General features: G+C 40.3%; 1 protein-coding gene across 1 annotated transcript in view; it reads right to left on the reverse strand.

The window, feature by feature from the left end:
• Positions 1–25759, reverse strand: part of osbpl10a (oxysterol binding protein-like 10a) — a 40296-nt gene extending 14537 nt beyond the window's left edge. The window contains exons 1-4 of the mRNA XM_023401769.2: positions 25163–25759; positions 12925–13100; positions 3766–3845; positions 637–729 (exon numbers count right to left, since the gene is read on the reverse strand). Of these exons, the coding sequence (XP_023257537.2) occupies positions 637–729; positions 3766–3845; positions 12925–13100; positions 25163–25446 (633 nt within the window). The 5' untranslated portion in view covers positions 25447–25759. The remainder of the gene's footprint in view (positions 1–636; positions 730–3765; positions 3846–12924; positions 13101–25162) is intronic.
• Between the last annotated feature and the right edge of the window lie 2170 nt (positions 25760–27929).

The following is a 27929-nucleotide window of genomic DNA, read 5'->3' on the forward strand; positions in this document are numbered from 1 at the left end:
TACATAAATCTTGCTACACCTTTTCTGCCAAAGCGGCCTGAGATCAGAGATGTAGCAGAGTCTCCGCCGCTGGCTGCCTCATCACCAGAGTGGCTGCGATAATGATCTGAGAGGCAGACAGTGCAGCTAAGGGAAGGATTAGACCCCAGCAGTGGGTATAGTAATAACAGCAGCTGCTGTGGAAATGCTCCACAGTCACCGAACAGGAACAAAACGCCCGCTCAGCTCCACAGGGCAGAAGGAAAAAGAAAGAGAGAGAGAGACCCTCTTCCTCCTTCCACTTCTACTTGCTTATCCAATTTTCTCTCATCTTTTGATTGCTTTCCTCATCACGGCTGAGCAGAGTAATTGGACTTTCCCGTCATTCCAGCTGTGCAGCAGTTTGAAGTGGTGAAGAGCTACATGTTGAATGAGCCGGCAATGAGGCAGCATAATGAGGCTGTAGTATTTAATTGTTTAAAAGGACAAATGAAAGAGTGTTTTTGGGAAGAGCAGTCAGCACGAGAAATAAAATGTACATTAGAGGACAGGCAAGGCTTTCCTTCTCAGTTCTGTTGTTTGAAGGTAAACTGTGTTTGTCAAACTACAGTATAGAGAAACTTCGGTGCTCAGAGATGTATGTGGTTGTTGACTCACCAGCACCTCCTGGCCACCTCCTCCCCCTCCTCCTCCTCCTCCTCCTCCTCTTTCCACACTCAGGTGTTCATCTGAGCCCTTCAGCTTCCTCACCTGAAATCAAACACACACACACACACAGGAAAATTTAATGAATCATTTCAAGGAGAAATATAAAAGTTGTAATTGCCTCCATAAGGGGTCACTGAATGGTCTGATGAGTATGAAAATGATGTGAATCATATGCTTTAGCCTTCAGTCCCCAGATCTTAACCCAGTTAAACTAGACAGACATTGAAGCTGTTGTGGCGGCTCGAGTTGAGCCCAACTTCTTCCTGCAACGCTTTATCTTACTTCTTTACCTTTAATTTGTATTGTATTGTAACCTCTCATTCAAATACTCATACACTGTACAGTACAGGACTCAGATATGTGCTTTACATCATTTCATAACCTAATTCAAACAAATCTAACTGAAGAGTTTCCCCCCGTTTTACTTTCTCTCAGTTGAGTTGTTGTGTTCTTTTATTTATAATTTCATTCCTCTCCCTAATAGTGTCGAAGCTATAATTGAAAGTATTTTGAGGAAAACAACGTCTCTATATTAGATGCTCTGAACAATCCCATGCCTACCACTCAACTTAAAATTCCCTCTGTCTCGGACAGCTTTACTACACAGTAGGAGTTTCATTAGACTAGTCGACAAAAACACCCACTAGTTGTCGCAGTGGTCAACAGTTAGCCAGTCACAGACACTATGCTTTTAGCCACAATCACCAGTTAAAACCTCCAAGTATGAGCTTTACAAGAGAGTTTAATCAACACCTCTCTGACAGGGTCAATAAAAAACCAAGCTTCATTTCACAAAGCTAGGATTTACAGAATAGCAGGTCAGTTGGGCTGAACTTTGTTCGATTCCACAGATGCCCATAATAAACTGGTAACTTGTTCATTTTTCACAATGATGAACATCAGTGTTAATCTCAACTTTATATGGCTTCAATATACACAAGTCACCAAGTGAACTCCAGAGGACAGAAACTCAGCTCAAATCATAAATCCCAACAACATCCGCTTCATAGCATTCATAGCTGCAGCAAAGACCAGAAAAACCTACTTTCACAGCTTCCACATACAAAGTCAACTTTAATGGTAAAAGTTTGCCAAAGAAATAATAAAGTTTGGATTATTTCTCTCCTTCATGCGCTGCTGATTTTCACATTGTCACGATCTGCTGTGGAGCTCCAGGAGGAGTTCTATAACAAGCCTCATTCTCCACTGGATCAGGCGAATGGGGATACACCCCACAGAGATAGTCAGTGCACACACATACACACACACACACCGTCTAATCCCTTGAAGCCCACGCTAAACCCCCCAAAAAAAAAAAAAGCACATGCCCAAATATTAATCCATGAAACCCACATAAAAAAAGACTAGTTGTGGATAAAGGTACAGTAGTTATATTACATCCTACACAGTAATCTTTCAGAAATGAGCCCACAGAGACATGAAGAGGACAGTGATGCCAAGAACATTTAGCTACGCACTCATCCTCAGATAAAGCAGCAGGAGCATGCTAACCCGTCTTCCCTAAAATCACTAAGTCTTGTCAATGGAAGTGCTGAAAATATTCTCAAATTAGACAAGCAAGTGAAGTTTAATATGACACATGGAAACCGAGCTCTCAGTTGGCTGTCAGCCCCTGGATCATTATATCTTTTCCATTTTATCCTTTATTTTTCTATGTTACATGCATCATTGCTCACTCTTTTGTATCTTTTTTAATCTTATTTTTCATCTGTTGACTATTTTTGAATTTTAAATGCATTTTATATTTGCTTGTCTTTTTTTTTTTTCCTTAGTTTGTTTATTTTTTTGAATGGGGAATCTTAGACATTGACACATTTATTAATTAGGAAGCATTACTGTCATCTGCAGAGACACGGCATTTATTCGGATGACATTTATTAACTTCTACGACTGGGGATTTGCTCTATTTGTGTTCATAGGGACAAAATGAAAGGGAGTCAGAAAATGAAAGAAACCTCTGAATAGCACATGAAAGAAAATTATGTGGTGTACTGAGACCAAACTCCCCCATGAGTTGACTCAGTACTGTTGCTTTCATGTTGAAATATTTGAAAATGCTTTGGTCATCTGTTTGAGTTCTTTCATCTCTTCCCAAAAATACTAAGTAATTGGTAAAAGCACATCCTAATATTAGCTTTCTGAAATTCAAGATACAGGAGGCCAACCGATTTCTCCCACTATATTTCTACCACTATATTAAAACAACACGGCTTGTGTCTAACACATACAGAAGACGAGTGTATCAGTTCCACTGCCCACCTCCAGTCAACATCTGATATGTCCAACTTTAACTCTTCCTCCCATTTCCTTTTTATATAATCAAGGCATGGGGAAGCCACCCTCTGGATATTCTTGCTTTTACACTTAGCTTGGTTAGCTATTGTTTGCTTGTTACTGAGAGTAAATATAATCTCCATATAAGAACTAGTTAGTGTGGATCGTGAATCTCCAGCTAGTTAACACTTAACCTTTTAATAAGCTAAGTTTGAATTTATGAATGGGTAGTGAAAGTGTCAGTTCAAGTCTTCATAGAAAAAACAGGTAATGTTAGAGGGCCAAAAAGAAGACAGGAGGAAAAGCCAGGAAAGAAGACCGGTGTCACTGAAAAATCTTTTCACAGCTTTAAAACTCATTCGATACATGGTTAAATGAGACTTGTGAGAGATTATGCCATTTAAAATAACAAAAAGGCATTTTAAAAAAAGAAATCCGTCACATTCACACTCACTAAAAGCCAGGTGACTAAAAGCAGAACAGAAAGAGAGCCAGGCCTTTTTGGGAGTGTACAAAGGGTTTTCACCTGGAAGAGGACCTGCTCCCATGCGCAGACTGGCAAACTGTTTAACTCATGAACCTGACCCGAGTTTACTGGAGTGAGAAACTGGCACAGTCACAGTTTTAAACAGACACACAAGGGGACAGGAATCTCCAGGGAAATGTCAAGGCTTTCCGCTCACTTCTCTTCCTGAGCAACATGCGCCAAGAGCTTGGACCAGGGTCATGTTTACAACTCTGTTACAGTGTGTGTGTGTGTGTGTGTGTGTGTGTTAGTTTTACCTTGGCACTGCTGTCAGAGTGACGTCTGGCACACGCTTGGAGCTGAGTGATCCAGAACTGCTGCTCTTTGGCGTCAGACGCTGCAAAGATACACAACAAAAATAAATTAATATAATTACAAGAATTAACTTCCTGAACACACAAGACACTGAGAATCACCAATAACTCCTCACATGAGTTCACAGTTAGGTCAATATGCAGTTATGGGAAAGTGTCTCCACATCCACAGATGGTTACCATGCAGTTACTGTAAACAGTAGCTAGAGGAAGGAGACGCTTGTGATCACAAGATGATTTTAAAATTGAAACGATGCTGTAAACGGATCATTTAACAAACCAACAGTTTCAGTGTTAAATTAATTGATGGAAACTTCCACAATGCAATAAATGAAGTGAAAAGAGCGAATGCCGCATTTCTGTAAGTTTGAACGATTTTTGCGAGTTTTACACTTTTTCTTACTTTTTTTTTTTTATTATACTTTAAGCCAAAAAATAAATTAATAACAAACTGGCCATACTTAATCCCCATCAGAACTCTATTATACTGTGGGGACAACCTTTCAGATTTAATAATTTAACTTTTCAGTTTAGGTCAAATGTAGGTTATCTGTCAAATTCCACGTAATTAATAGTTTCCTTTTGGTTTCTGGTTCAAACTCACTAAGCAGGGAATGAGGTTTGGCTTTGAAGAGACTTGAACTCATGAGCTCAGTATTTCTGAAATCCTGGGTACAGCCTTGGTCTGGACAAAGATATCAGGTATTTGTAGCACTAAATACAAAATTCATATCTGCTGCAACCCCCTGTAAATCTCTTCAGCTGTAATATCATAACAACAGATTAAACCAGCCTGATCCAACACAGCAAAAAGTGTTTTGACCCTGAACATGGTCTACTAAGAGGACAAGTGGCATGAGATGAGGCTGAAACTCAAAAGTAACTGGAGCAAATTAACCCATATATATATATATATATATATATATATATATATATATATATATATATATATATATATACAGAATTTAGGGCAGGAGGTGGGTGAATGAGGTTTCAAGTGTGGCTTTATTTCTGCCTCTCTAGCCAACAGTTTAGAGAGGTAAGAGTTGCCAAGAGTTAAATGAGAAGATCGATAGCACTGTCATATCCGTCAGTTCAACAGCGAGCCTGGATTTGCCCAACGGTTACAAAATCTTCCCAACAGCCTCTCTAAAGCTCATCAGCAAACAATTTGAATCCGTACAAAACCTGAAGTGTAAATATGACAAATTATCTCTGAGCTAACTGGCTGCTGCCTGTAACATTAGCTTCATATTTACCGTACAAATGTGAGAGTGGCATCAACTTTCTTGTCCAACTCTAGGTAAGAACTTGAATAAACTTATTTGCCAGAATGTTACAATGCATTCATTTGGTCCACACTTTACTACTCACACTAAATGCAAACAGTTCCTTTAAAAGTAAACTGTAGACTTCATAAAATGACCAGGGAAGCAGCATGCTCCTCACAGAACAGGTTTACAGTTGGAATAAAAGCCAACACCAGGGTTTTAAAGTAATTTAAAGAAAATGACTGCAGTTTGGACAAAAGGTGATGATGGCTGCATTTAAATGAGGCATCAGTGAGGACAACCTGCTGGATGCCAGTGATCTCATTTGCCACCAAATGATAATCCAGCTTGTTCACAGTCTACCTGACCACTTGATCCTGTCGCCTTCTGAATGATGTCCTAAGGGCTCATATCACACCTAACCCTCTTCACTTTCTCCTCCACGCCAAATTGAACATTCGGTATTCAAGATATAGCAGCAATTAATTTGGCCAATTCGCAAGTGGCACAGGACGTAGCTTGATACTCGCTGCTTGCTTGTGGTTTTCCCCTTGGCACAGAGACCTGCTATCTGAACACAAATAGCCAGTTGAAGCCCAGACTTGATGACTAACACAGCGAGCCGCAGGCCTCCAGTTAAAGGAGATGCTGACTGTCTGCTTGTGCTGACCTGCTGCAGGTCAAATGGGAAAATAATATCCTTCTGATCCCATTTCACTGACTAATTATTAGCTAGAACAATGTCTTTGACAAACCTGATAACACTGAGTGTAGGTCAATCCCAACTGAAGCACCAACAGCATAAAACAGTAACAACAGACTGAAACCTTTCCACTGAAATAAACCAAGTAACTCAAAAAAGCATCTCTCAAACCTGCAGGTCTTAGTATCAAATCAAACACTTTAAAAACTCACCTAAACACACCAAGACCCCTCTCAGTGACAAAAGGAAGGTATGTGGCAGGTAATCAGTACACCTGAGCAGAGCCTTGTTTAAGGGTGCGCTTGATTTTGTTAAACTGTGTGATCGGGGGGAGGGTGACTACTAATATCCCGTATCAAATAGCACCTCAATGTCGCGCCATGTTTTTCTTTATATGGCATTCAAATTTAATCTTCTATGGCACTTACTTTCTAAACACTTACATGATAAATCACAATGATGATTTATGAACCGTGGCCTTAGCCGTTATAGTTTTATAGTTTAAAGGCAGATAAACTGAAATGTGATGATTCTCACGCAGGTTCTTGAAGTATAAGAGTCTTTGAGGAAGGTTTATGGAGGTTTATCTGTGATGAACATCAAACATAATGATATCATTGGAAAGTGTAAGTGACACTAAATCTGAACAATGCCTATCATGCCTCTGTGTTCAGATTTGACTGAAGTATGACTCTGAAGTATGAGCTGTGGCAATCAGGACTGAGGGTGAATGCTCTGCTTCACTGCCAAAGCCGAGCTGCTGTAACTACTGATCGTATTGATACGCAGCCAAACTACAATATATGAACCAGCCGTTTTTGGATCCCTCGCACGCACCTGTTCCTTTTACCTTACGCAGTATCTTTGCCTCATGTCTCTGTCTTCACAACTCCCCTGCAACTCTCCCACAACTCCCTTACAGTTTCAACCTCTAAAATACATAATAATATAGTATAAATGCCCTAAAGGTACAACAAGTGACCCAATTTATAGCAACTTTCACCTGCCCAGTTAAAGAAAAAGTTGCCTAGTTGGGTGTAAAAAAAAAAAAAAAAAAAATCCCTCTTTGTTTTACTTTAAGTAAATTTGTTTTACTGGAGTTTAGCAAGGATTTCTGTGGAGACACCAATAGGGGACTTAAAAAACTACAAAAAAAAGACTTGATTTGACTTTATTTTGAAAGATACACTTGATTTGTCTAACTCAGACTTCTGAAGCTTCATGTTTGTTTTGGCTAAATTTCAATTCTGCACAGAACAGACAACAGGAGCCAAATGCAGCATGTGAGTTTTGTTTTATAATAGACTTTAGAATTTGAACCACTCCTTTAATATTGGCATCAACACGATCAGTCATCAATAATATGTGTTGTGAAGTCTGTGCAGATGCAGGCTTCATCGGAGGGTGCATCAAGGGCTCATGGCAGCACTATGCATGAAAACAGGAACGGCACATCCTGAGCGCTGAACGTGCACATTAGACCTGAAACACAAGACGACAACAACCTAACACTTAAATACAGGTTTACCAAACACATCAGGCTTCATTCAGACCCAGGCTACTGCATTAGAACATTTTGTGCTGAGACACAAATTATTTTAACTCGGTTTGAAAGTAAAATAAAACACACATATGCGAATGACAATACTGAGGCTTAACTCTTTATTCCCCAACTAAAAATATTTTCTATTGAAATGCCTATTTTCATATACATCTCAATTATGCAGCTTAATGAAAAGGTTAGATTTAAAAATTTATATAAAAAATAGGGATTTATGCAGTTCATTTTCTCTCCCAACAACATACCTCAAGTTTTTAAAATCTGTTTAACTGTGTAGAACTGATTGGGATCATTTTAATGTAAAATAACATGAGACCAAACTGTTGGTGGACTAAAAACTGAGTTACGTTATTCTCAAGATTGTGTGAACCTCGTGTGTCACATAACCTGGTTCCTAAAGCATACTGAACCCTTTAATCCACTAAATTAGATTCCAGTCTGGTTCTCAGATTTTTTTCATTTCAGTATTTTTCTCCTGATTTCCCCAAATTTAATACGCAGAAAAGCTTTAAATATGAAAATGAATGCAGCACTCTCCTTATTAGTGACTGGCTAATGGGGATGGAGAGCTTCATTAGATGTGTAAGGAATTGCATCACCAAAATGAAACTTTTAAAGTTTTTTTTTCTGTGAAACATACAAAGTGTTTTTTTGACAAGCTGATTGAGGTTATTTCAGCGTACGGAGAAATTCAATTTGCACTTGTCAATCACTCGCAGCGCTGACATCTGCCTTAACACCTACAAGGGTCCTCTTTAAGAGAAGAGGCAACTCTGAGGAAATGAGACGAAACTCTTGACAAGTGGGACATTCGAGATGTGCTCTCCCACTGGGAGTGGCTGCTCGCCTCTGCGGGGATAACAGAGTATTCATACAGAAACACCTGTACCAAGCTGTCTTTCTGAGAAAAATACCTAGTAACAACCTTTCCATTTTCTTCTTGTCATCATCCACAGAAATCACTCACTCAAAAAGGGACCACTTACCCTGAGAGTGAGCGAGCATCTAAATCTGATATTTTCTCTATGATGTGCACAAGCCTAGCTGTGATTAAAGATAATTAGCTTTCTGGATTGAGCACAGCAGCCTCCTCGTGTGGCTATGCTAATATGCACCTGCTCATACGGTGACGCAAGAGATATGCACACTACTTAGCCAAGAGCGGGGTGTGCTGTTCTCATTCAGGGAGAGAATACTATGATACTGATGAAAAATTCAAAGCTGGTTTTGTGTCACAAGAGATTTGGGAGGTGACATGCTGACACTTCTATTCGTTTGATGAATGCACTGGATTTGCACTGGAAACCAAGGGGACTAAACGATGAAATGAGAAGCGTGTCCGTCTGCCTGTTTAAAATGAGTTACAATAGACACCCGTCCTGGTCTGTGCGTCTTATTTAAATGGCTATATGTATCCAAGAGAGACGGCTGAACAATATCCGAACATTACTGAAAGAGAGAAAGAGAGAGAGCGAGAGAAAAACCTCCTTCCCAGTCAATCACAGCACCACCATCACTGTCTAATTACACCCATTTTAATTACAGCGCTGTGAAAGATGTTATTGGTTATGATAATGGTAAGTCTGAGGATTAATGCTTGGACCAGCAGTTAGATTTGATTAAAGTGCTGATAGATATTATGAGCGTGACACTTTAAACGTATATGTCATGAAAATAGACAAGCTGACAGGTAGGAGAGGTTAGAAGAGCGGCCCAGCAATTAAAACAACCAGCATTTTCTCGTCAAAATCACATAATACAGTTTGTTCCCTGTGATTATTCTTACTAAGGCATTAACACTATACTAAACGCAAAAAGGTAATTTGTTGTAATTTCAGTTTTAAGTTTAATTAATAGCTTTTATTCACTCATGATCAAAGTGCTGCACCTCACCATGCTGCTCATTTCTATCTTTTATGCTGTATAGCACAGGGACCTGAATGTCATATTTAAGCAGAATAAATGGTACTTTACTGATATTTGCTACCAATGTATAAAAAGAAAAGCGAGAGCTCACCACAGATTTGTATTATATATTTGCTGAGAGTCCGATGAGGTCGATACGTTTTCAATTTCTGTGTTACCTATGAAGTCGCAGCCAGCGGCTGATTATCTTAGCTTAGCTTAGCATTAAGACACAATCAAAACAAACCACCCAACTTCGTAAAACCAAATTTACATTTCTGTTTTTGTATAGATTCAACAAATGTGATTTAACATATTAATTTACAAAATTTAGAAGTGTTGGTAGGCTGATTTTGTTACCTTTAGCCAGAGCCAGCTTACCTGTATCCCACTACTTCCAGCCTTTAGGCTAAGCTAAGCTAATCATCTCATGGCGCTAACTCATATTTAACTTACAAATGTGGGAGTGGTATCAATCTTCTTCGTCTCAATCTATCTCTTGGCAAGGAACAAGTGCATCAATATACAATGGAGAGGATGTTTTGACATTTATAGCTTGCTGTAAAATCTATTTCCCACTTGTAGTCCATATAAATTCAATATCATAACTGATGTGTATCTGCTAACAGACAAGCAAGACAATAAACCACCAACTGCTCACACAGAGGAAGTCACTCTGGATAATCACAGCAGCCGAAAATGTCATCTACATCTAAGAGGGGTCATTGAAGGAAACCATATAAATAGATACTAGACATACTTTGGTAGATTTGTAGTGTATTTGTATTGTTATGTATTGATAGATTTATAATAATCGATAATGAGGACAGATAACTGCATCAAAACACTGATTCTGATGCACAAAAAAGATTGTGTTGGGCATTTTAATAAGCTCTGCTGAACACAACTTGACCCTTTCACTAGCTGACTGTCTCACTGAAAAGTCAGATGATAAATATCTTAATTTGCCATCCGAGCATTCAGACATGATTAAATTCCCGCCGCTCTTCACCTTTGCTCGGCAGCAAAACACAAGTCCTGCAGTCTCCAATAAAGCATACTCCTCTTATATTCCTCTGCTTTAGCTAATTACACTGTGCTCCTTTGGTGTAGAGCCAAACCTCAGGCTACTTTACAGATGCGTTAGATGTCACATGTAATGGATCAAATTAGACATTCTTGCATTTATAGAGAAAAATCATTAAGCGTTGAGATCAAATGTTGCATAGAGGGTGGCAACAGTGATGTCAGAACTTATATATACTGTATGTATGTGCATATATATATATATATATATATGTGTGTTATTTACATTCTCTGGCAGATGATAAATTATGATTCAATTGGCTACCATGCTTTCCATAATAAAGTTAGTATTTAAAAAAACGAATAAATGTCATTGCATGCATTATGATGGAATGAGCCATCCAATCACCTACAATCTCCAATTTTTAATTATTATGTTATGTCATTATGTTATACAGATATTTCACAAAAAATTCAAACTATTTCCAATGTCAACGGTCAACCTTTAATCTCAATTAATAATATTCTGCATCTTTACTACGTGCAGCATTGTCTTTTACTGCATTATCTTTGATTTTTAGCTTAGCAATGATCTTTAAATAGCTAGCTGATTTTTTTTTTCTGAAAATGCCGAGGAGTTAAGGTACTTTTCTCCGCCCAGAGAGGTGTCTGCTGGTTTCCAAACAAGCTGCATTTAGCACCAAATCCACCAAGAAGGTAGGAGCAGCTCTAATGTTGCCTGAGAGGCAAAATCTGGGATGAAAAACCCAGCAGATCACTAGTGCTGAAAGCTGAAATGTTTTGAGTGTAAGGTGTAACTGATGGAGACAGCATTACAATCATCTGGATTTTGGCAGTTGCAGAGTCAGAGGATTCATTCAGTCGTCTTTTAGTCAATGAATCAAACTGAAACTGCAAAAGTGACTGGGACATGTCTATACCGTCGCTTCTGCATTAGCTACAGATTACGCCAGTTAGCGATAAAGACATTTGTTCAAAACAGTCTTGTGAAAAAGCATCAACCTTAGAATAAAGATGACATTTAAAGCTTTGGACACAGAGCCCATCTGTGAGATCAGCTCACAAGCTAAGCCTGAAAAACTGGAAAATGAGTCCTGACTGAACTTTGAAGTCACTCTTTTCCCCCGTCAAGGTAGGCTTTTCAGCGGTTTCCATGGTAACCAGATCTGAGCGTACCGGCTAATCTTAATCACAGACTCTTGAGGACTCACGTGTGAGCCACTTTGTCCCCTGCTGTTTAAGTAAATTGAAGTTTCTGAGTAGTAATGTTACTATTCCACTGCAGTTATTTTCAGATTTTTTGCTGCTGGGGTCGTTGTGGGTCTTGGCACTAGTTAAATCTCTAAACAAGTTTGGGATTTGCTTGACTGAGCCTTATTAAAAAAAAATCTCTTTTATCGCTCTACAACTTTTTTGATGTTTCTTGCATTTTACTGAAATGAAATGGCAATACCTCTGACTGTGAGCTCTGCAGCACAGCTCCTCCTTCTCTGTGGGATCATTGTTTCCTCTCAGCTTAATACACATGGATCACTGAGTTATTCAGGGAATATAGGCCAAGTTATTCTGATATCCTCCCCCTCAAGACTTTAAGGGGACATTCCAGTGGTTCAAGTGGAGCAACAGTAAAAAGGAGTCTCTCTTGCATCAGTGGATACAGGTCACTGAAAGCACAGGCCTTTAGCACAGTGACCAGCTGCAGGCTCTTTGTCTGGCACTGGGTCTTAAAGAGATATTTCACTTTTGGTGCAGATTTTTTTCATAGCGTGGCCTTGGAAAAATAATTTCTTAGCTGGATCTGCTACTCAGGCATAGAGTTGTTATCAAACTGTACGTGTGAGGTTTTTCAAATTCCTTGGATAATAGATATTCAGAAAAATCAAAGAATTAATTTACATGCTGCATTAAACACAAAGTCAGCAATTAACAAAAGGTCTTCAAATTATATTGAAGTTATGGCTGCCATTATTTTTAATTATCAGTTTAGCTGCCAATTGTTATAAATTATTGTAAATTATTTTGGCTGTTGTTCAACTGAACTCAGCTCCCTGTGTACAGTCCCTGTAAACTGTCTTTTTAATGTTTGCGCTATCCTGGCAATCATGAAGCAATGATCAATGTAAATATGTGAGAAAAAGTTCGATAATGAAAGCAGCATCTGAATAATTGTAGATCTCATCTGGCTTTTTAGCTGCCAAATACTCCACTATGTTCAGCAGCTAGTTGATAACTTTGTCTTTCTGTTGTTTGATGCAGCACAAAGTGTGAGATGCTCCTTTAAGACAAGGAGAGTTGCAGAATCACTGATAACTCTTTGTGGTTTCTCCACTATGAGAGAACCCTTTCATATTAAACATAATCATTTATCAATTGTTCATATAAAAATATTGATTAGAGCAGCTTTAAAAGTGAAACACCGCAGCTGTACTTCTATCAAGTGCTTTCCATAACCAGCTGTGCAACGCATTCACAAATACTGGACAGAAAAAAATTCATTCATAACACCCCAGCATGTGCACTGCACTCCAAATGGCTCCAACATAAAACACACACACTGCTGTCAGTGATTGTCCTTTGCCATATATGGGCAGCCTGAGGCCGGCATGAGGTCATACCTCTGAGTTTGTACAGCTCTCCATTGACAGAGTTTACAATGAACATGTGCGGAGCCTCGTCGCTCGGGGTTACAGAGGCGCCAATCAGGGGCAGGGACCCACGGGGCTTCTGGCTTTTCCCCTGCTCGTTGACAAAGTACTGCAGCTGTCCCAACTCTGGATCTAACACAAAGTACCTGCATGGAGGGAAAACAGACACAGAGAGGGGGAAGTTAAGAAAGTAATGAACCAGAGAAAAAGAAGGGGGAGAGAGAAAGAGAAGAAGCACCGTTAATGTTATCATCATATTGTTTTATGTTCTCATTATCTGTATCTTTTTTCTTTTGCACTAACTTTGTCAGGGTGTGGGAGAGAGAAGAGGAGGAACACGAAGAGGAGGGCTATGAATGAGTGTGAGATGCCAGAGAGAGCTGCCATAATAACACACAACGCCTTTAAATTTCTCACCTCCCATCCAACAAAGCCTGCAGGATATTATTTACCACAGCTCTGTTCACGCAAGATTTGTTAAAAATACTCCTCTGTGCACATTAAGGCCTGCTTCCACCAACATCAAGCTGGCATGCTCAATTCCAAATTACTCAAGGTAGCGATTAGCGCGGTCATCTTTAGCAGAACGCACAGCTCCAGGCGTGGAAATTAAACCCCACATTTCCCCCTTTGTGATTAATGAATCACATTCAATCACTGCATAATTGAATCTCTGCCTGGCTCATCGCTGGCTGGAAGAATCAAAACCAGCCAGACCTAACACACACACACACACACACACACACACACAAACACACAGAGGCAGAGCCATTTCATTTCCTGTGGCCAATAAGAATTCTGTATGACATTCAAGAAACGGGCCTGTCTGCTCCACTTAACACTTTGTTCTGGTTCTGCGGTTCAGCACAGGCCAGAGTGGCACCGGGTGGCTTTGGCTAACCTTTCCCCGTTTGTGCACTGTGGCCTGAAGTAACAGCGGCTGTCTTTGTTCATGTCTTCTGGTTCAGCACACAGCCCTGTGCCGACCCTCTTTCCCACAAGAGTCACCATTTTAACAATCAATGTTCTCTTTCCATCCACGATTACAGAAGCAACAGTATTGATCAGGCCTGTGTCGAGCTTAGACACAGCTGTTGCCTCCTCCCATCGGCTGTAGTGATATTTGAAGAGACTGCGAGGTGTCACCTGTATCTCTCAGGTGCAATTTTTATCTTTAAATAGATGTCTCACAGATTTCAAAGAGCAGCAACAGCTGACATCAATCTGCCCTTCATGCTGTTGTCTCACAAACTATTCCACTCCTGCTTACTCCATCCATCTCAACAGGCTCGTTGTTTGTCTTTAGAAACGTGCGTTATGTCCTGTTGACGACCCTGCCTCTGCTCCTGGTGCTCCATGCTCTTGTCTTTGTTTGTCACCTTACGTTATTTGTGGTGATTTTCTTAGTCGGTCATGACACCAGAAATTCAGTACATTCTCACTATCAGTTTATCTGCCAAATGTTTTCTCAATTAACTGATAAAATGTTGGAAAATGGTAAAAAAAAAAAAAAAAAAAAAAAGTCCATTCCAGTGTCTTAAAGCCCAAAGGGAGGTCTTCTAGAGCAACTGACAATTGCAATTAATAATTTAACAATTAATAATTTCCCCAGAAAATATTGAAAAATGCTCCAAGTTGACATCAGCTAATTTATTTCACCAAATGTCCAAAACATATTTGTATTACTGTCATAACGGACGAAGAAAAGCGGTACACCCTCACATTAAAGAGCCACCTTCATATTGCCAGTTTTGTCCGACCAGGAGTCCAAAAGTCTGCACATCTTCAGTTTGTTATAAGGCACCAAAACTGCACAACTGAGAAAGTGGATGTAGCTAATGTTCTCCTCCAGTGTCACCATGAGATTTACATTTGCAGTTTTGAGTGAAATGTCTGAACGACTACTGGATGGATTATCAGGAAACTTGGCTCAGATCTGCATTTTCCCCTACAGGATGAATTCTAATAACCTTGCTGTAGAGTCTGGTTTTTGATTAATCATTTAATCTATAAAACCAAAAAATACCAATAACAAGTTCCAAGATCCCAAGGTGACATGATTTGTTTTGTCCAACCATCATTACAAAACACAAATATATTCCATTAATGATTATATAAAATAGAGAAGAGCAGCAAATCCTTACATTTTTAGAGGCTGGATCCATAAATGACCCGATTACTTGAAAATTGTTGTTTGATTAACTAATCTGTTAATCTACTAACTAGAATAACGAACTGGAATATCAGACATTTATTATATATGATAAGAAATGACATCAGGCTTCAGTCTTCAAATATGCAAAGGATAAGAACTCCCTGACTGCATCCTTCACATTACTGTGGGCATTTTCCCATGAACCCTCTCTCTAGGAGAGGATGCAGTGAATACTGCTGTCTGAAAATTGATCCCCACTCACAGTCTTGCCTCCTTCCATCAGGAGAGCTGGTGATTTATGTCGACCACAGCCAACCAGGGAACAATGTGCCTGAGTCAGTTTTTATCCAGCCCTATCTTTTCCCCTCTCACACACACACACACACACACACACACACACACACACACACACACACACACACACACACACACATACTGCACTGTGTATGAAGTCTTATCTGGTGTTCAGTCAGCAGAGTGGAGGCTTTTACCGTTGACCCCTCCGGCCACTTTAGCCTTTGCAGCTAAACCACAATGCAGACCTTTAGCATGATGGATGGCGCTGGATAACAAACCGGTGCTGACATTACCCGATCTGCGAGGCCGCAGACTCTCTAAGCTCGGGTGGGGGGGGGGTGAACTTTTAACGTTTGAGAGCATGAGGCTGCAGCAAAGTGGGAAAAATGAAACATAATGATGGACTGATGGAACAACAATGTTTGGCAGCAGCATCACTGCACTTGTTACGCCACTTAAAAACATCTCCCTCGCTGAACAAGTTCTCACCTAGAACAGCACATTTAACATCAGTTCCAGTGAAGCTGTTAATGAACTTAATGAACTTGGTCAACATATTCATATCGACATATATTAAAGACAACAAACATCTAATATCCCTATTGCGTACGAGAATACGAAACTATCAGGAGGAAATTGAAGAGAGAATCAGGCCTGAACTATCATCTGGCAAGGTGCTGTGTTTCCCGGTGACATACAGCACATGCAAGTGCACATTCCTCGTGGATTACTTTGTGACGCAAGTGCTGTATTACTACTGTTTATGTCACAATCGTCACGTGGAAAGATAAAATGACTGCTGTGATTATTCTGCACAGTTGTAAAATCCTATATTCTAGTTTTACAAGTAGTTATTTTTTTTGTTTTTTTTGCATCTGAAAAACCTTCAAACTCAAGACTGTGTTACTCAAATTTGACTTAGCGGGTCCTCTTTCATGTCTCACTGGTACAACATGCCCCTCACCAATGCAACTCCTTGCAATGTTTTAACACAGGCCTGTTTTCACTCTGGGCTGTGTGAAACTGTGACAGGCATTTTCTGACATTTTTATACAAAATAATGAAAATATTGTTAGTTGCAGCTCAATTTCCTGATAAAATGCTAAATAGCCTTTATGGCAAACTGCAGATATCACTGATTTGTTGTTTGGGTTTCATTGATTTTAGGTTGTGAAGCACAAATGAAGATTTGTAGGTAAAGAAAAAAAATGAATTCAGCAGCTTTTGATCTAAACCGTCTCCAGCTTACAGCTCTGAAATGTAATCACTTATCCACTCAAGAACTGCCATCTGTGACAACAAAGAGCTATCTAATACATTTTTGCTGATATCATTCAAATAAACCAAAACAATAATAACACTGTAAAAAAAGCTTACTCAAGGACATTTGTCCACATCAACAGAAACACTGCCATTTCCTTATGGCATTAACATTGATGCTGCGGGACAAAGCTCGTCAGCAGAAGTTGCATTTCATCCCTCGTCTTTCAGCAGTTCATTCTCAAAAATGCTCAGAGGAACATCGGAGCAGGAGAAAAGTGGTAAATCACACCGGTTATTGGCAGGAGATGTGACTGATACTTTAACATTGTAATATGATAATGTCTAATAATAATGTCAAAGGTGTTTTGTAAGCCAATATTTTGTTACCATATACAATCATGGGAAAGTCCTAAAGCTGATCTTACAGAAACACAGCGCTGAGATGTCACCTAGCTGACATGTATTGAGCAGACATGGTGCAGCATCGTTAACCTGTCAGAGATATGTTATATCTGACAAATTTAAGCGCAATATTGGCTGGTTTTTAACCCAAGTTTGGTTGCCACCAGCTCCTTAGAAATATCCGGACCTCAAGCTTGTTAGATGCTTCACTTACTTCACCAGCTGCACGTTTACTTGGACTGGCTGCCATTTTTTACGGAGCTTATGGACAATTGGTTTGTCTGAGGTTGTTCACTGGAAACTGCTCACTGATCAGCTGGAATTTACTGGTCCAAAATAATCAAAACAAACTAATAAAAAACCTACGCGCATAGATTAATTATCAGTAACTAGAGACCCAATCTGAAAGGGGGACCTGAGCACAGCGAGACCGAACCTTTAACCCATGGGTAATCAGACCTATTCCAAAACGCAGTCGACCCAAACAGGTCCTAATAGAGAGAGCCAACATGGCAGCAGCATGATCACCAATTAACAAGCAGTCGCGGTTAAAAAGAGCAGCAGTATAATAATAATAATATCCAAAGAACAAATGCAAAGTCGTAGCAACTGATTTAAAAAATAATTACCTTCAAGCTTCAGAGACGTATTTTTGGTATCTTATGGTTTATGACACCTCCTTCACTAACAATAAAACATTCTCTAGTCAGCTGGACATAGTCAGCTATATATATATATATATATATATACTGGACCAGGTGTCTGTTCTTCAGAGGCAAGTGGACCCATAAACACCTGAAATTCAATGTTAACGTCAAAAATACAGCTAATGCAAGATCAAGCCTGAGCTTTGATCAAAGTGGTGCACAAAATGAGCCTGTCAGTTAAACTCGTGACCTTAGAAACAGCAAAGAGTCTCAAGGTCCACGCATTTAATTGGTTGTTCCGGGGGCTTTCCATCATATCACAGTAAGTTTGAACATTAGCAGTTCCACTGAAAGTGAGAAAATGCATTCTGACGAAGAAGACTTGGGATAGGATCAAAAGCTCCAGAGCAAATTAGTAAGTGGACCCTGACCTGAGATCGTTTTGTCAACATCTACAAAATCCTTTCTTTTGAAGCTACCAGCAAAAACAAATTAACATGAAGCCAAGCTCGCACCCTGAGTTTGCTCTCTCTTCTCTGCCGCGGAGACACCCACCAGAGCCGCATTACCCCGACTCACAGCTTTGATCAGAGAAGCAGAGCAGTGCTCCTTTCCACTGAGCACAACTGCAAAGAAATGATTCATCCCTCACAATGTACTCCCCAGCCCGCTGACCGCTTAGGAATACGTAAATTTAGAATCTACACATGTGAAAATCCTCACAGCCCCACATCGTACAGTGAGATAACTAAAGAGGAGACTGCGAGAGCTCTGAGTGTTTGGTATTCTGTGATCTGCATGCAAATGATAACAGTCATCAGGTTAAGTAGATGAAAACCAGATTAAAACACAAACAATAGAGCAATATCTCCTGCATGAAAAGTTGAACGCCAGACCTCATTTGGCACTGCAGTTTGAAAATAAATCTGAATCTTTTCTTTTTCTTGTTTTTGCTTTTTGAAACAAAGTCCACCATCATCACCCTGGAAACCAGCTTTCAGCCGCTATCCGTGACCGAAAATCTCTGCTTTGATTCACACACACACACACACACACACACACACACACACACACACACACACACACACACACACACACACACAAACACCCAGCATGTGTTCCTGTAGTGTACACAGCATTTTCCAACAGGTGAATCTTGCATTAATCATGTCAGACACACAACCATATTTGTACCAGTAATAAAAGATCATGTGAGTGAATGTGTGTGCGTAACCTAATTGCTTGGTCTGGAGGCCCAGAGGATGTGTAATGTGGAGTCATTAATTCGGAAATAGACTCTCAAGTATTTTATAAATGACAGTGTGAGTGTGTGCGTCTCTGTGTATGTGCTCATGTAGCTGTCATTTCAGCTGCACTTCACTGATTGAGAGTTAAGAGTTGGTTTCTGGGGTCAAGTTTAACTTTGTGCCAAGCAGCACTTTGTTTTCATTTGCATCCTTAATCCTCAAGGACAATAAAATGACAATAATGAACATTTATCCAAAACATGAAGGACTTTATGTCGCACCACAGTTTCAGTAAATCATTACAGAGCAAAACTTCGCCCTCATTTGCATAAAGTTGAACATTTTCAACTTTAACTCCACCCTTTTGTCGCTGGTCAGTCCCGTGTCACCTGCTTTCCCACAATGGTTTGAGAAAGGATTCACTTCACTTCATAACATCACAGTTTTCCAAAATTTGCTTATGGAGTGCAAAGTTATAATTACCACTAAAATGATGGTCAAAACCTACAAAAATAAGACACAAAATATCCTCTAAAGGGGAACTCTGTAGATTTATATTTTTGATTTTTATTTATTTGGACTTTTTTTTGTATTACAGTATCATAAATTTGGTGGGATGAGAGAAAGATAAAAGACAGAAGAGTTGGGGCACCCCAGTGACCTTGTGGTCAGCACGCATGCCAAAACCACAACGTCCACGGTTGGGGACCTTTATTGAATGTCATATCCCTTGTGACTCCCAACATTTCCTGTCTATACCTCTACTACTGCCGCTAAATAAAAGCAAAACTGCCCCAAAAAAAAAAATCTTAAAAAATCTGAGCCGTCAAAATCAAAGCAAAATATATCCTGACTTTTAGTCTCTAATATGGGTAGAGCTCCAAAAGTGCTCGATCCTACATTTCCCATAATGCAACTCAAAAGCAGCTTTCATTGGACCCTGTCCGCGTTCCAAACGTCCACTTCTTTCAAACACAGCAGTCAGTAACCTGAACTGAACATGTGTCTATAGGTTTGCAAATGTACACACACACACACACACACACACCAAAAAAAGGCTACCTAGCACATTTTCTCTGACACATACACACACAGCACCTACACAACATAACAGCACTTCACACTGACACATGGCCACCCACGCAGTGAGGCAGAATTAGCTCCACTCAGGTCTGCTGCCCACCACGACACCACCTGCCAAACACATACTATGTGTTCCTCCACGTGACAAATACTGGGACGTGATTGACAACTGTAATTACTCCAACACCATCGTGCAACAGACACCCCACCCCACCCCACCCTCCTCCTTCAGATGTGTTTATATTTAAAAGCTGTAGGCACTTAGAGATATTAAGATTATGCAAATGTTCAACACAACCTGGGAAAGGATGGACTGTCCAGATTCTTTTCTTCTTCCTCTAATGGGTTTCGAAAAAGCCCGAAATAAGTAATTTTGAACTAACCAAAGGCTTTTTTTTTGGTCTACGTGGAGTAAAAATAAGCTCATGTATCTTCATTAAGGTATCCCATGTGACAGAGAGCACTTCAGGGACACTTTAAAAAGCACAACGTGCGAGCAATTCTCAACAAAAGTTCTTAAATTAAAACCACAGGCCCGAAACCTGCTTTCACAACTAAACTACGTCAGAGGTATTTAAAGACCAAGTCCTCATATGATTTTGATTACTACTGTTTTCTCAGAAACTCTTAGGAACTTTGCAAATTACAGCATGTTAGTCTCAAAATAGTCTTAATGGAGAGTGAATATGGCGTTAATGAAAAGAAACAACCCAAGCTTGTTGATACAGGCAGCCCAACCACTTCAACTACCACTAAACCTGTTGGATTTTCACAATAAATGTCATGTCTTCGGCTAATTCAAATGCCTCCTTCTTGGTTTGACTCATACTAAAAGAACTCATGACAATTGGACTGATGTTGTCATTCTGCCTGTTCATTACGTTGCCTTTCTGTTGTTGACATTGGCTGGAAATTGTTTTAGCATCGCCCATATGGAGCACATTATGTTAATATCTGTTTGCTTTTATAATCTGTATAAACTTTTGTGAACGTATGAATAGCTTTGTTTTTGGTTGACAGACTAACAGGCTTTATTGATGGGAAGGAGGCCTGTGAGGTTTTCAGAGAGGCAGGTAAGAGGCTGTCTCTAACTACAGGTAAAAAAAAACACAAAACACACAAAACATCTGACCTAAAAGTAGAGATTTAAACGTCTCAATAACATTATACCAGCTCTTACAAAATAGTTTTATAAACAGCAACATTAATGTCAAGAAGACCCATTTCGCTGTATTTAAAGAACTCCCCACGGTCACATATTTGCCTCCTAATTAACATTCCTGAAAGAAAACTAGTTTCAGTGAGTGACATAATGGCTTTGTACAACATAACAATAACATGACTCCAGGAAGCATCTTAATTCATTTACATACTGTAGGTTTAACTCCTCTTAATTTCAAATGCACATAAGCAACACTGCCTTGATTAATCACATCCTACCTACAGTATGTACTGTATGCGGAACGACCAGCATCAAGCAAAATATGAGATTCAAAAGAAAAATAAATCAAATTGAATGCCATAAATTTAAATTCAAATGATACCAATATTGCACTGTCATGGTGTTCTGCTATTTCGAGAGATGAATATGGTTTCCTGATGAGATGATAAGGATCTGGGTTATGATTAGTGACCTTAACAATCATTGTTCTAACTAGCAGCAGTGCTAGTAGGTTAGCACTGCAGTAAATCAGGAAGAATTTGATCTGACTGCATACTGAAAAGCTTTTCAGTTTCAGGCCACATTTTCAGGATGTTTTAGTCAGTGTTCGCTATCTACATCTACACATTTACTCGAGGCTGGAGGCCTTGGCTCCGGCTCAAGTCAATGAACTGAAAGGAATCTCTCCTTGAAAGCCAGACCTTTGCCTTTAGGCACTTTGAAACTGAAACGGGACACAGGTACCATCACAAAGCATAAACCAAAACCTGCTGAGCAGTATATTTGTTTACATACAATAAATATACTCCATGTTATGTCAAGCGTTTGTGTGAGAAGAGGAGACGGATAAGAAAGCCCACATGAGCATCAGACACAATTTATTTTTCTTCTGGTCAATACCACCTGACTTTCTCCCCTTTGAAACGAATGTGTATCTTTTTTACCCAGGTATTCCTGTGGGTGCAAATCAAGATCCGGTTCAGTGCATCATCTGCCTGTCAGTTTAATAGGAGAGAAAGTAGCAACTGCTCGTTCTCTCCGCCTCCGCCTCCCTACCCCACCTCTCTCACATACACTGGCTTCCAGCCCAGATCATATACAGTACACCACAGCCTCAGCTTCCTTCTTCTCTGCAGCACTGCTACAGCGACACACCATAGGTCTCTTTTTTTCTCTGTGTGTATGGGTAAAAAAAAAAAAATAATAATAATTCTATTCCCAAATCGAACCACAGCTGCAGAAGAGAAATCCTGCATAATTCATGTTAACTGTACAGGAGTTTGGTGGTAAACAGGAAATTCACAAGAAAAGGTTTTGTATTCCTCTAAAATAAAAACCAAACCACAGCCAGATGTTAGTGACTCACAACAACAATCAGTGTAGGCTAGAGTAATATTTTTAAATTAAAAACTCACTCAGAGCTTCTCATAAAACTCTCTCAGCATTCATCTCTCAGAGTCTTGAATAAATCGGAGGGCAGGGAGTGAACCCATGAATGCTACATGAGGTACAGTCGCACAATAATGCACTGCTGTGATCTCGACAGTTGTCGCCGAGATGTTCTGCACTTCATTATGAGAGCGGCCGCAGTGCTTCAGGAGCAACAGAATATCAGACGACCTCAGCTAATATCTGTTCGAAGCAATAAAATAAACCAATAAGGCATATCAGCAACCGCATCAACCCGCAGCAAGGCAGCACACAGGGGAGAGCGAACACACACACACACACACACACACACACACACACACATGCAAATGTCCAATACTCTTCAGTCACACCTGTACAATCCAATGCAGCCCTACAATAAGCCCTCTTCTTATGAATCTTAAAACTAGATCTGCAACAACTAGTCAGTCAATAGATTGGTTGGAAAAATCGGCAGCTATTTTCATCATCAATTAATCATGCAATTAATCATCATTACAAACACTGAACACTCTCTAGTTCCTGCTCCTTATTTGTGAAAGTTTGCTACTTTTCTTTTCTCTTATGTCAAAATGAAGTGAACATTTTAAGGTTGTGAACTATTGTTCAGACAAAATAGGGGTTGCAACAATTTGAAGAATCAATGAGAAACTTTGACGAGCATTTTTCAACATTTTCCAGCAGTTTATAGACCAAATGATCAATCAATGAAAAAATAATCAGGAGATTAATCAATAATTAAAATGATTGTTGGCTGAAAATTTGTGAGACAGATGTTCATTCAGCTGTGGGAGCTTTTCCACACTTGAATCGGTAGTGTTGTTGTTTTTTGGGGGGTTTTTTGTATTATTGAGGCCAATACTGATACTGATACCAATAACAATAACAATATATCAGCTGGTATTTTTTTTTGCCTAAATATAAACCATAAAGATCCCTTAAACTAATAATCTATATTTATAATAATAATATATCAAATGACAATGTGAATGAGAAAGGGGTCGCTTGTAGTGATGAATCTGCAGAGGATTATAATCTGACTCTGCTTCTCCCCTCGACTGCAGAGCTTTATAGTTTCAGCTCATTGTTTATCTGTCAGCTGCAACTTTGCTGTTTGTTTCACTCTCACTACTCTCACAGAGTCATTTTCAGCCGCAGCAGGCAGCTGTTTACAGAGAAAAAGCTCTAAAAAAAAAAAAAAAAAAAAAAAAACCCTAAAAAAACCACTGTACTCCACCTGTTCAGCAGCAAACAGCAGACAGACACAGTTTAGAGATTAGCTGGTGAACACAGTGGAACATTTGGCTGCTAAAGAGCCAGATATTTCCCTCAGGAGCTGGTAGAGACCAAAACAGACTCAAAAAATTAAAAAGGTCAGTACTGGGCTTACATTCATCGGACGGCCAGGAACATGACGCCAAACGGATGCTAATGTTTCTATGTAACTGTTGGATGTATGAATAAGAAATTGTTTTCCAAGAATGTTGCCATATCTAAAAGGATGTCAATGTTGTGTTCGCAAATTGATGTGCTGCCCCCCAAGTGGCCAAAAAAAACAAAATCGGGCATTTTTGAGCTGCAGTGATTGCTCGATGAAAATTTATTAGTAGAGCGACAGAAAACTCAGCAGCAACTGTTACCATAGACACCAAACATTTGCTGTTTCCAGCTTCTGAAATCAGAGGATGTGATGCCTTTGTTTGGTGATTGTATAGCTACTAAATATTTTGGGTTTTAAACTGTTGGTAGAATAAAACGAGCGATTTGAACACATCACATTCAGCAAGGATTGTTCACAATTTTCTGACATAAACAAAATGATTCATTTATAACCCACGAAAAATAACCATCAGATGAAACCAATATTGAAGATGATGGTTAGTTGCAGCCCTGTACTGGGGTGCATATTACTGAAATGTGTGGCTAATGTTTTGATCACTGCTATTACATTAGGGAAGCATAATATTAGAATCCAATACAGCTAGGGCTGCAAATGATGATGACTTTCCATTATTAACATTATCAATTATTTTCTTGGTGAATTGGTTGAACTTTCCAAACAGCTCAAAGACCTATGAGTCATCCAAATAGCTCCTGTTTCAACTCTACATACAATGCCACTAAATCTGGCCTCATAAATGACTGAAGCATTGTGTCAATATGTCTCTGATACACTCTCAACCAAAAGTACACTGTTTCCAAAGGCATGGTTTAATGCAGGCATCTCTGCACAAGCTGTTATCTGAATTTGTAGATGCGAGTCCTTGTTTGACTTACAACAGTCGGTAAACTAGTTCATTAGCAGGCCTACAAGCCTGTGAGAGAGGTTTGGATTTAAACCCCCTCACCCAACCCCACCCCCCTACCCCTCCTCCTCCTCCTCGCAGTGACGTGGTGGTAAAAGTGCAACGTGGACGGGGCAAATAACAACACGAAGCCACGGACCTGAAGCGACAGTGAATCACATCTAAAAAGCCCCCCCCCCCTCCTCCTCCTCTGCTGATAACTCCATCCATGTGCTTACCTGTTCTGCCAGCCTTGGATCAGGTTGGTGTATTTGCTCAGCACTCCTTCCAGCTGCCTCCTGCGCGCCTGCTGCTGCTGCTGCTGCTGCAGATTCATGCTGTTCCCCAGCACAGCTCCCCGGCTTCCTCCTGCTCCGGCCGGGCCACCCAAGGAGCCGGAGCCGGGGCTGTGCGAGCCGCTCCGGCCGCTGGGCTGCTTGCACGCCGATGAGTTCCCGCGGTCCGTGGAGGAAGAGTTGGTTTTGTTGGTCCCGGGATGCGGACTGCAGAGTGTCTTGTCCATCCTGACGACGGGACGGCGGAGAGCGGGAGGAGGAGGAGGAAAGAGAGGGGAGGAGGGGACAGGGATGGACCAGAGTCGGCAGCAGCAGCAGCAGCGGTGAAGGTTTCAGAAGAGCATAAGTGTGAAACAGGGCGATGTGTGTCTGCGGAACTAAAGCAGAGGCAGCGGATGTGCATTGACTGCGCTGCGCCGGTGGTGTAAGCGTCCCTCAGTGCGTGAGAAAGCTGACATAGTCCTCGGTGGTGTCTGCGTCCTGCTCTCTCCTCTGCAGTGCGCGGCTGTGTGGCACTCTGGGTCTCCTCCAGCGTTTTCCTGGTAGGAAGGCAGAGCAGCGCGCAGACACTCCCACTCCACTCTGGACCTGCCCCCGGATATTACAGTGCAATCCTATTATACACATCATCATGCCAAAAATAAAGTAACCCGAGAAATAAAAAAAATAAAAAGATAAATAACAATACTGCCAGCAGGAAAAGCCTTAGATGAGTCATGTACGAGGCTGATACACATCAGGACTTTCTTTACCATGTTTTACAAGAAAAAACATGACGTGTGGGAACATTTATGTTATGAAAAAAAAAACTAAATTGCATGAATTTAGTATGATAAAAAAAAAATGAATATGGATACTGAGAATTATGTTTATAATTTATCTTAAAAGTAAATATCTCTATGTGCCCAGCTGAGCTCTGGTATTTCTTTAGTACTTGTCGGGGGGTTTGTCAATCTGAAAGAAGATAAAGTGGATTTGTACAATGTGCTCTGTGAATGATATAGAAAATGAGTTTTGTTTTATTTTGCCCCTTTGACTGAGACTTGCTCAATTCTTCAAAAACAGGCTTTGTAGATATGGATGATGCACAAAGACGTATCAAACATTTAAATTAGAAAGTTACCTGGAGAAAAGCTGGGATGAGAGAAAAAAAAAAAAGCCCATAAACCGGATAAACTGTAGATACAGTAAAGGTACAGAAGATAGACGTGCTTATAATGTTGTCACTTTAGTTTGCTTTCGCTCTTTTGTTTTTATAAATGTAAAAATGTAAATTATCATAAGATGTATGTTTTGTAAAACAGCTGTATTTTATAATCCCATGGGGGAAGGGCCAGATGTTCTGCCTGACACAGAGATAAATATGAAAATAACTAAACCAACCTAACTACATCAAGATTACAATAAGGGCGAGAATATTATAGGATTGTTATCGGGACATGACTTATATTAGGCATATGCTATATAAATCACTTATTAAAGAAATAGTACAGGAAAGAAAATTAAATGAAAGGTCAGGTCAGCCATTATGAGCACACCTTAGGTATTTCATGGGGTAAGTCATAAAATTTTATTGCAGATAAAACAACAGTATAATCTTACTAATAAATCAAGAACTGTCTGTCTGTCTGTCTGTCCTTCAATTTTCACAATAACCGCTCATCTGATCTAAGTCAAACTTCACTGGTGTATTGCTGAGGACCCAAGGAAGTGAAGCATCAGCCGTAACGTTTTTTGGATGAGCGGTTCTCAAGAGAATCAGAAATGCAGACATGAAATAATCTATATAATCTCTGGCATCATTGTTACACACACTGAGAGCTGCAAACTGGATTGACGCAGGCCGAGCAAAGACACCAAAGTCAACTCCAGGCTGAAACGGAGATTGATTGAGCATCAGGAAACTGACTCCTGAGGAGAGAAGGAAAGAGCTAAGAAAAAGAAATGTTAAACGAGTTGAAGGAAATGGAGATGGAGCGCAGAGCAAGAGCTGCTCCGGAGCTGCAGATGTGCAGGAGAGAGAAAAAGGGAAAGAGATTAAAGAAACTGAAAGATTGAAATGGCAGAAAATAAGAGTTGAAGAGGAGAGGAAGAGGCCAAACACAGAGGGGTGGAGAAGAGGAGGCCAATGAGCAGAAAGCCCCTGGAGAAACATGGTCAGGAGCATCTGAAGAAGCAAGAGAGGAGGCTTCAGTGGAAAGAAAGGTGGAGGCCATCACAAGCCTCATTCACTGTAAGTGATCGGAAGAAGGAGCATCAGAGGAGGCATGAGGAGGCAGCAGAGAGGCACGACTAAGCCGGTTTCAAGTGCCCGACATCTGAGCCAGGCAGAGAAAACCTCCGGTGGACAACCTGCAGTGGCTCTGAAGAGACTGAAGTTTGGACTCAGCTTTGATAAGAACCAGGATCAGATGGAGAGGAAGAAGGAGGCGTGCAAGTCAAAGAGCAGAACAGAAAGTGAGAGGCCTGTGAGGACAGGAGCTGGAGCCATTTATCTGAGCGGTTTGACGGTTACCGCATGTCCAGAGACAACATCCTCTTCCGAATGGAACTGATCCCCCTCAACACCCACTGCTACAATTATTATTATTAGTCCTACAAGTGTGATGGTGACACCCTCTCCTTCTCTCCACCCTCTGTCGCTTATCTCTGTATCTTTCCTCTATCTCCCTCACCTCCACCCTCACCCCCTCCTTCCACCCCCCCACCC

The sequence above is a fragment of the Seriola lalandi genome, unplaced genomic scaffold, assembly GCF_002814215.2.
Source record: "Seriola lalandi dorsalis isolate HSWRI2012SDOR001 ecotype SW California unplaced genomic scaffold, Sedor1 jcf7180002053753, whole genome shotgun sequence".
NCBI classification, from domain to species: Eukaryota; Metazoa; Chordata; class Actinopteri; order Carangiformes; family Carangidae; genus Seriola; species Seriola lalandi.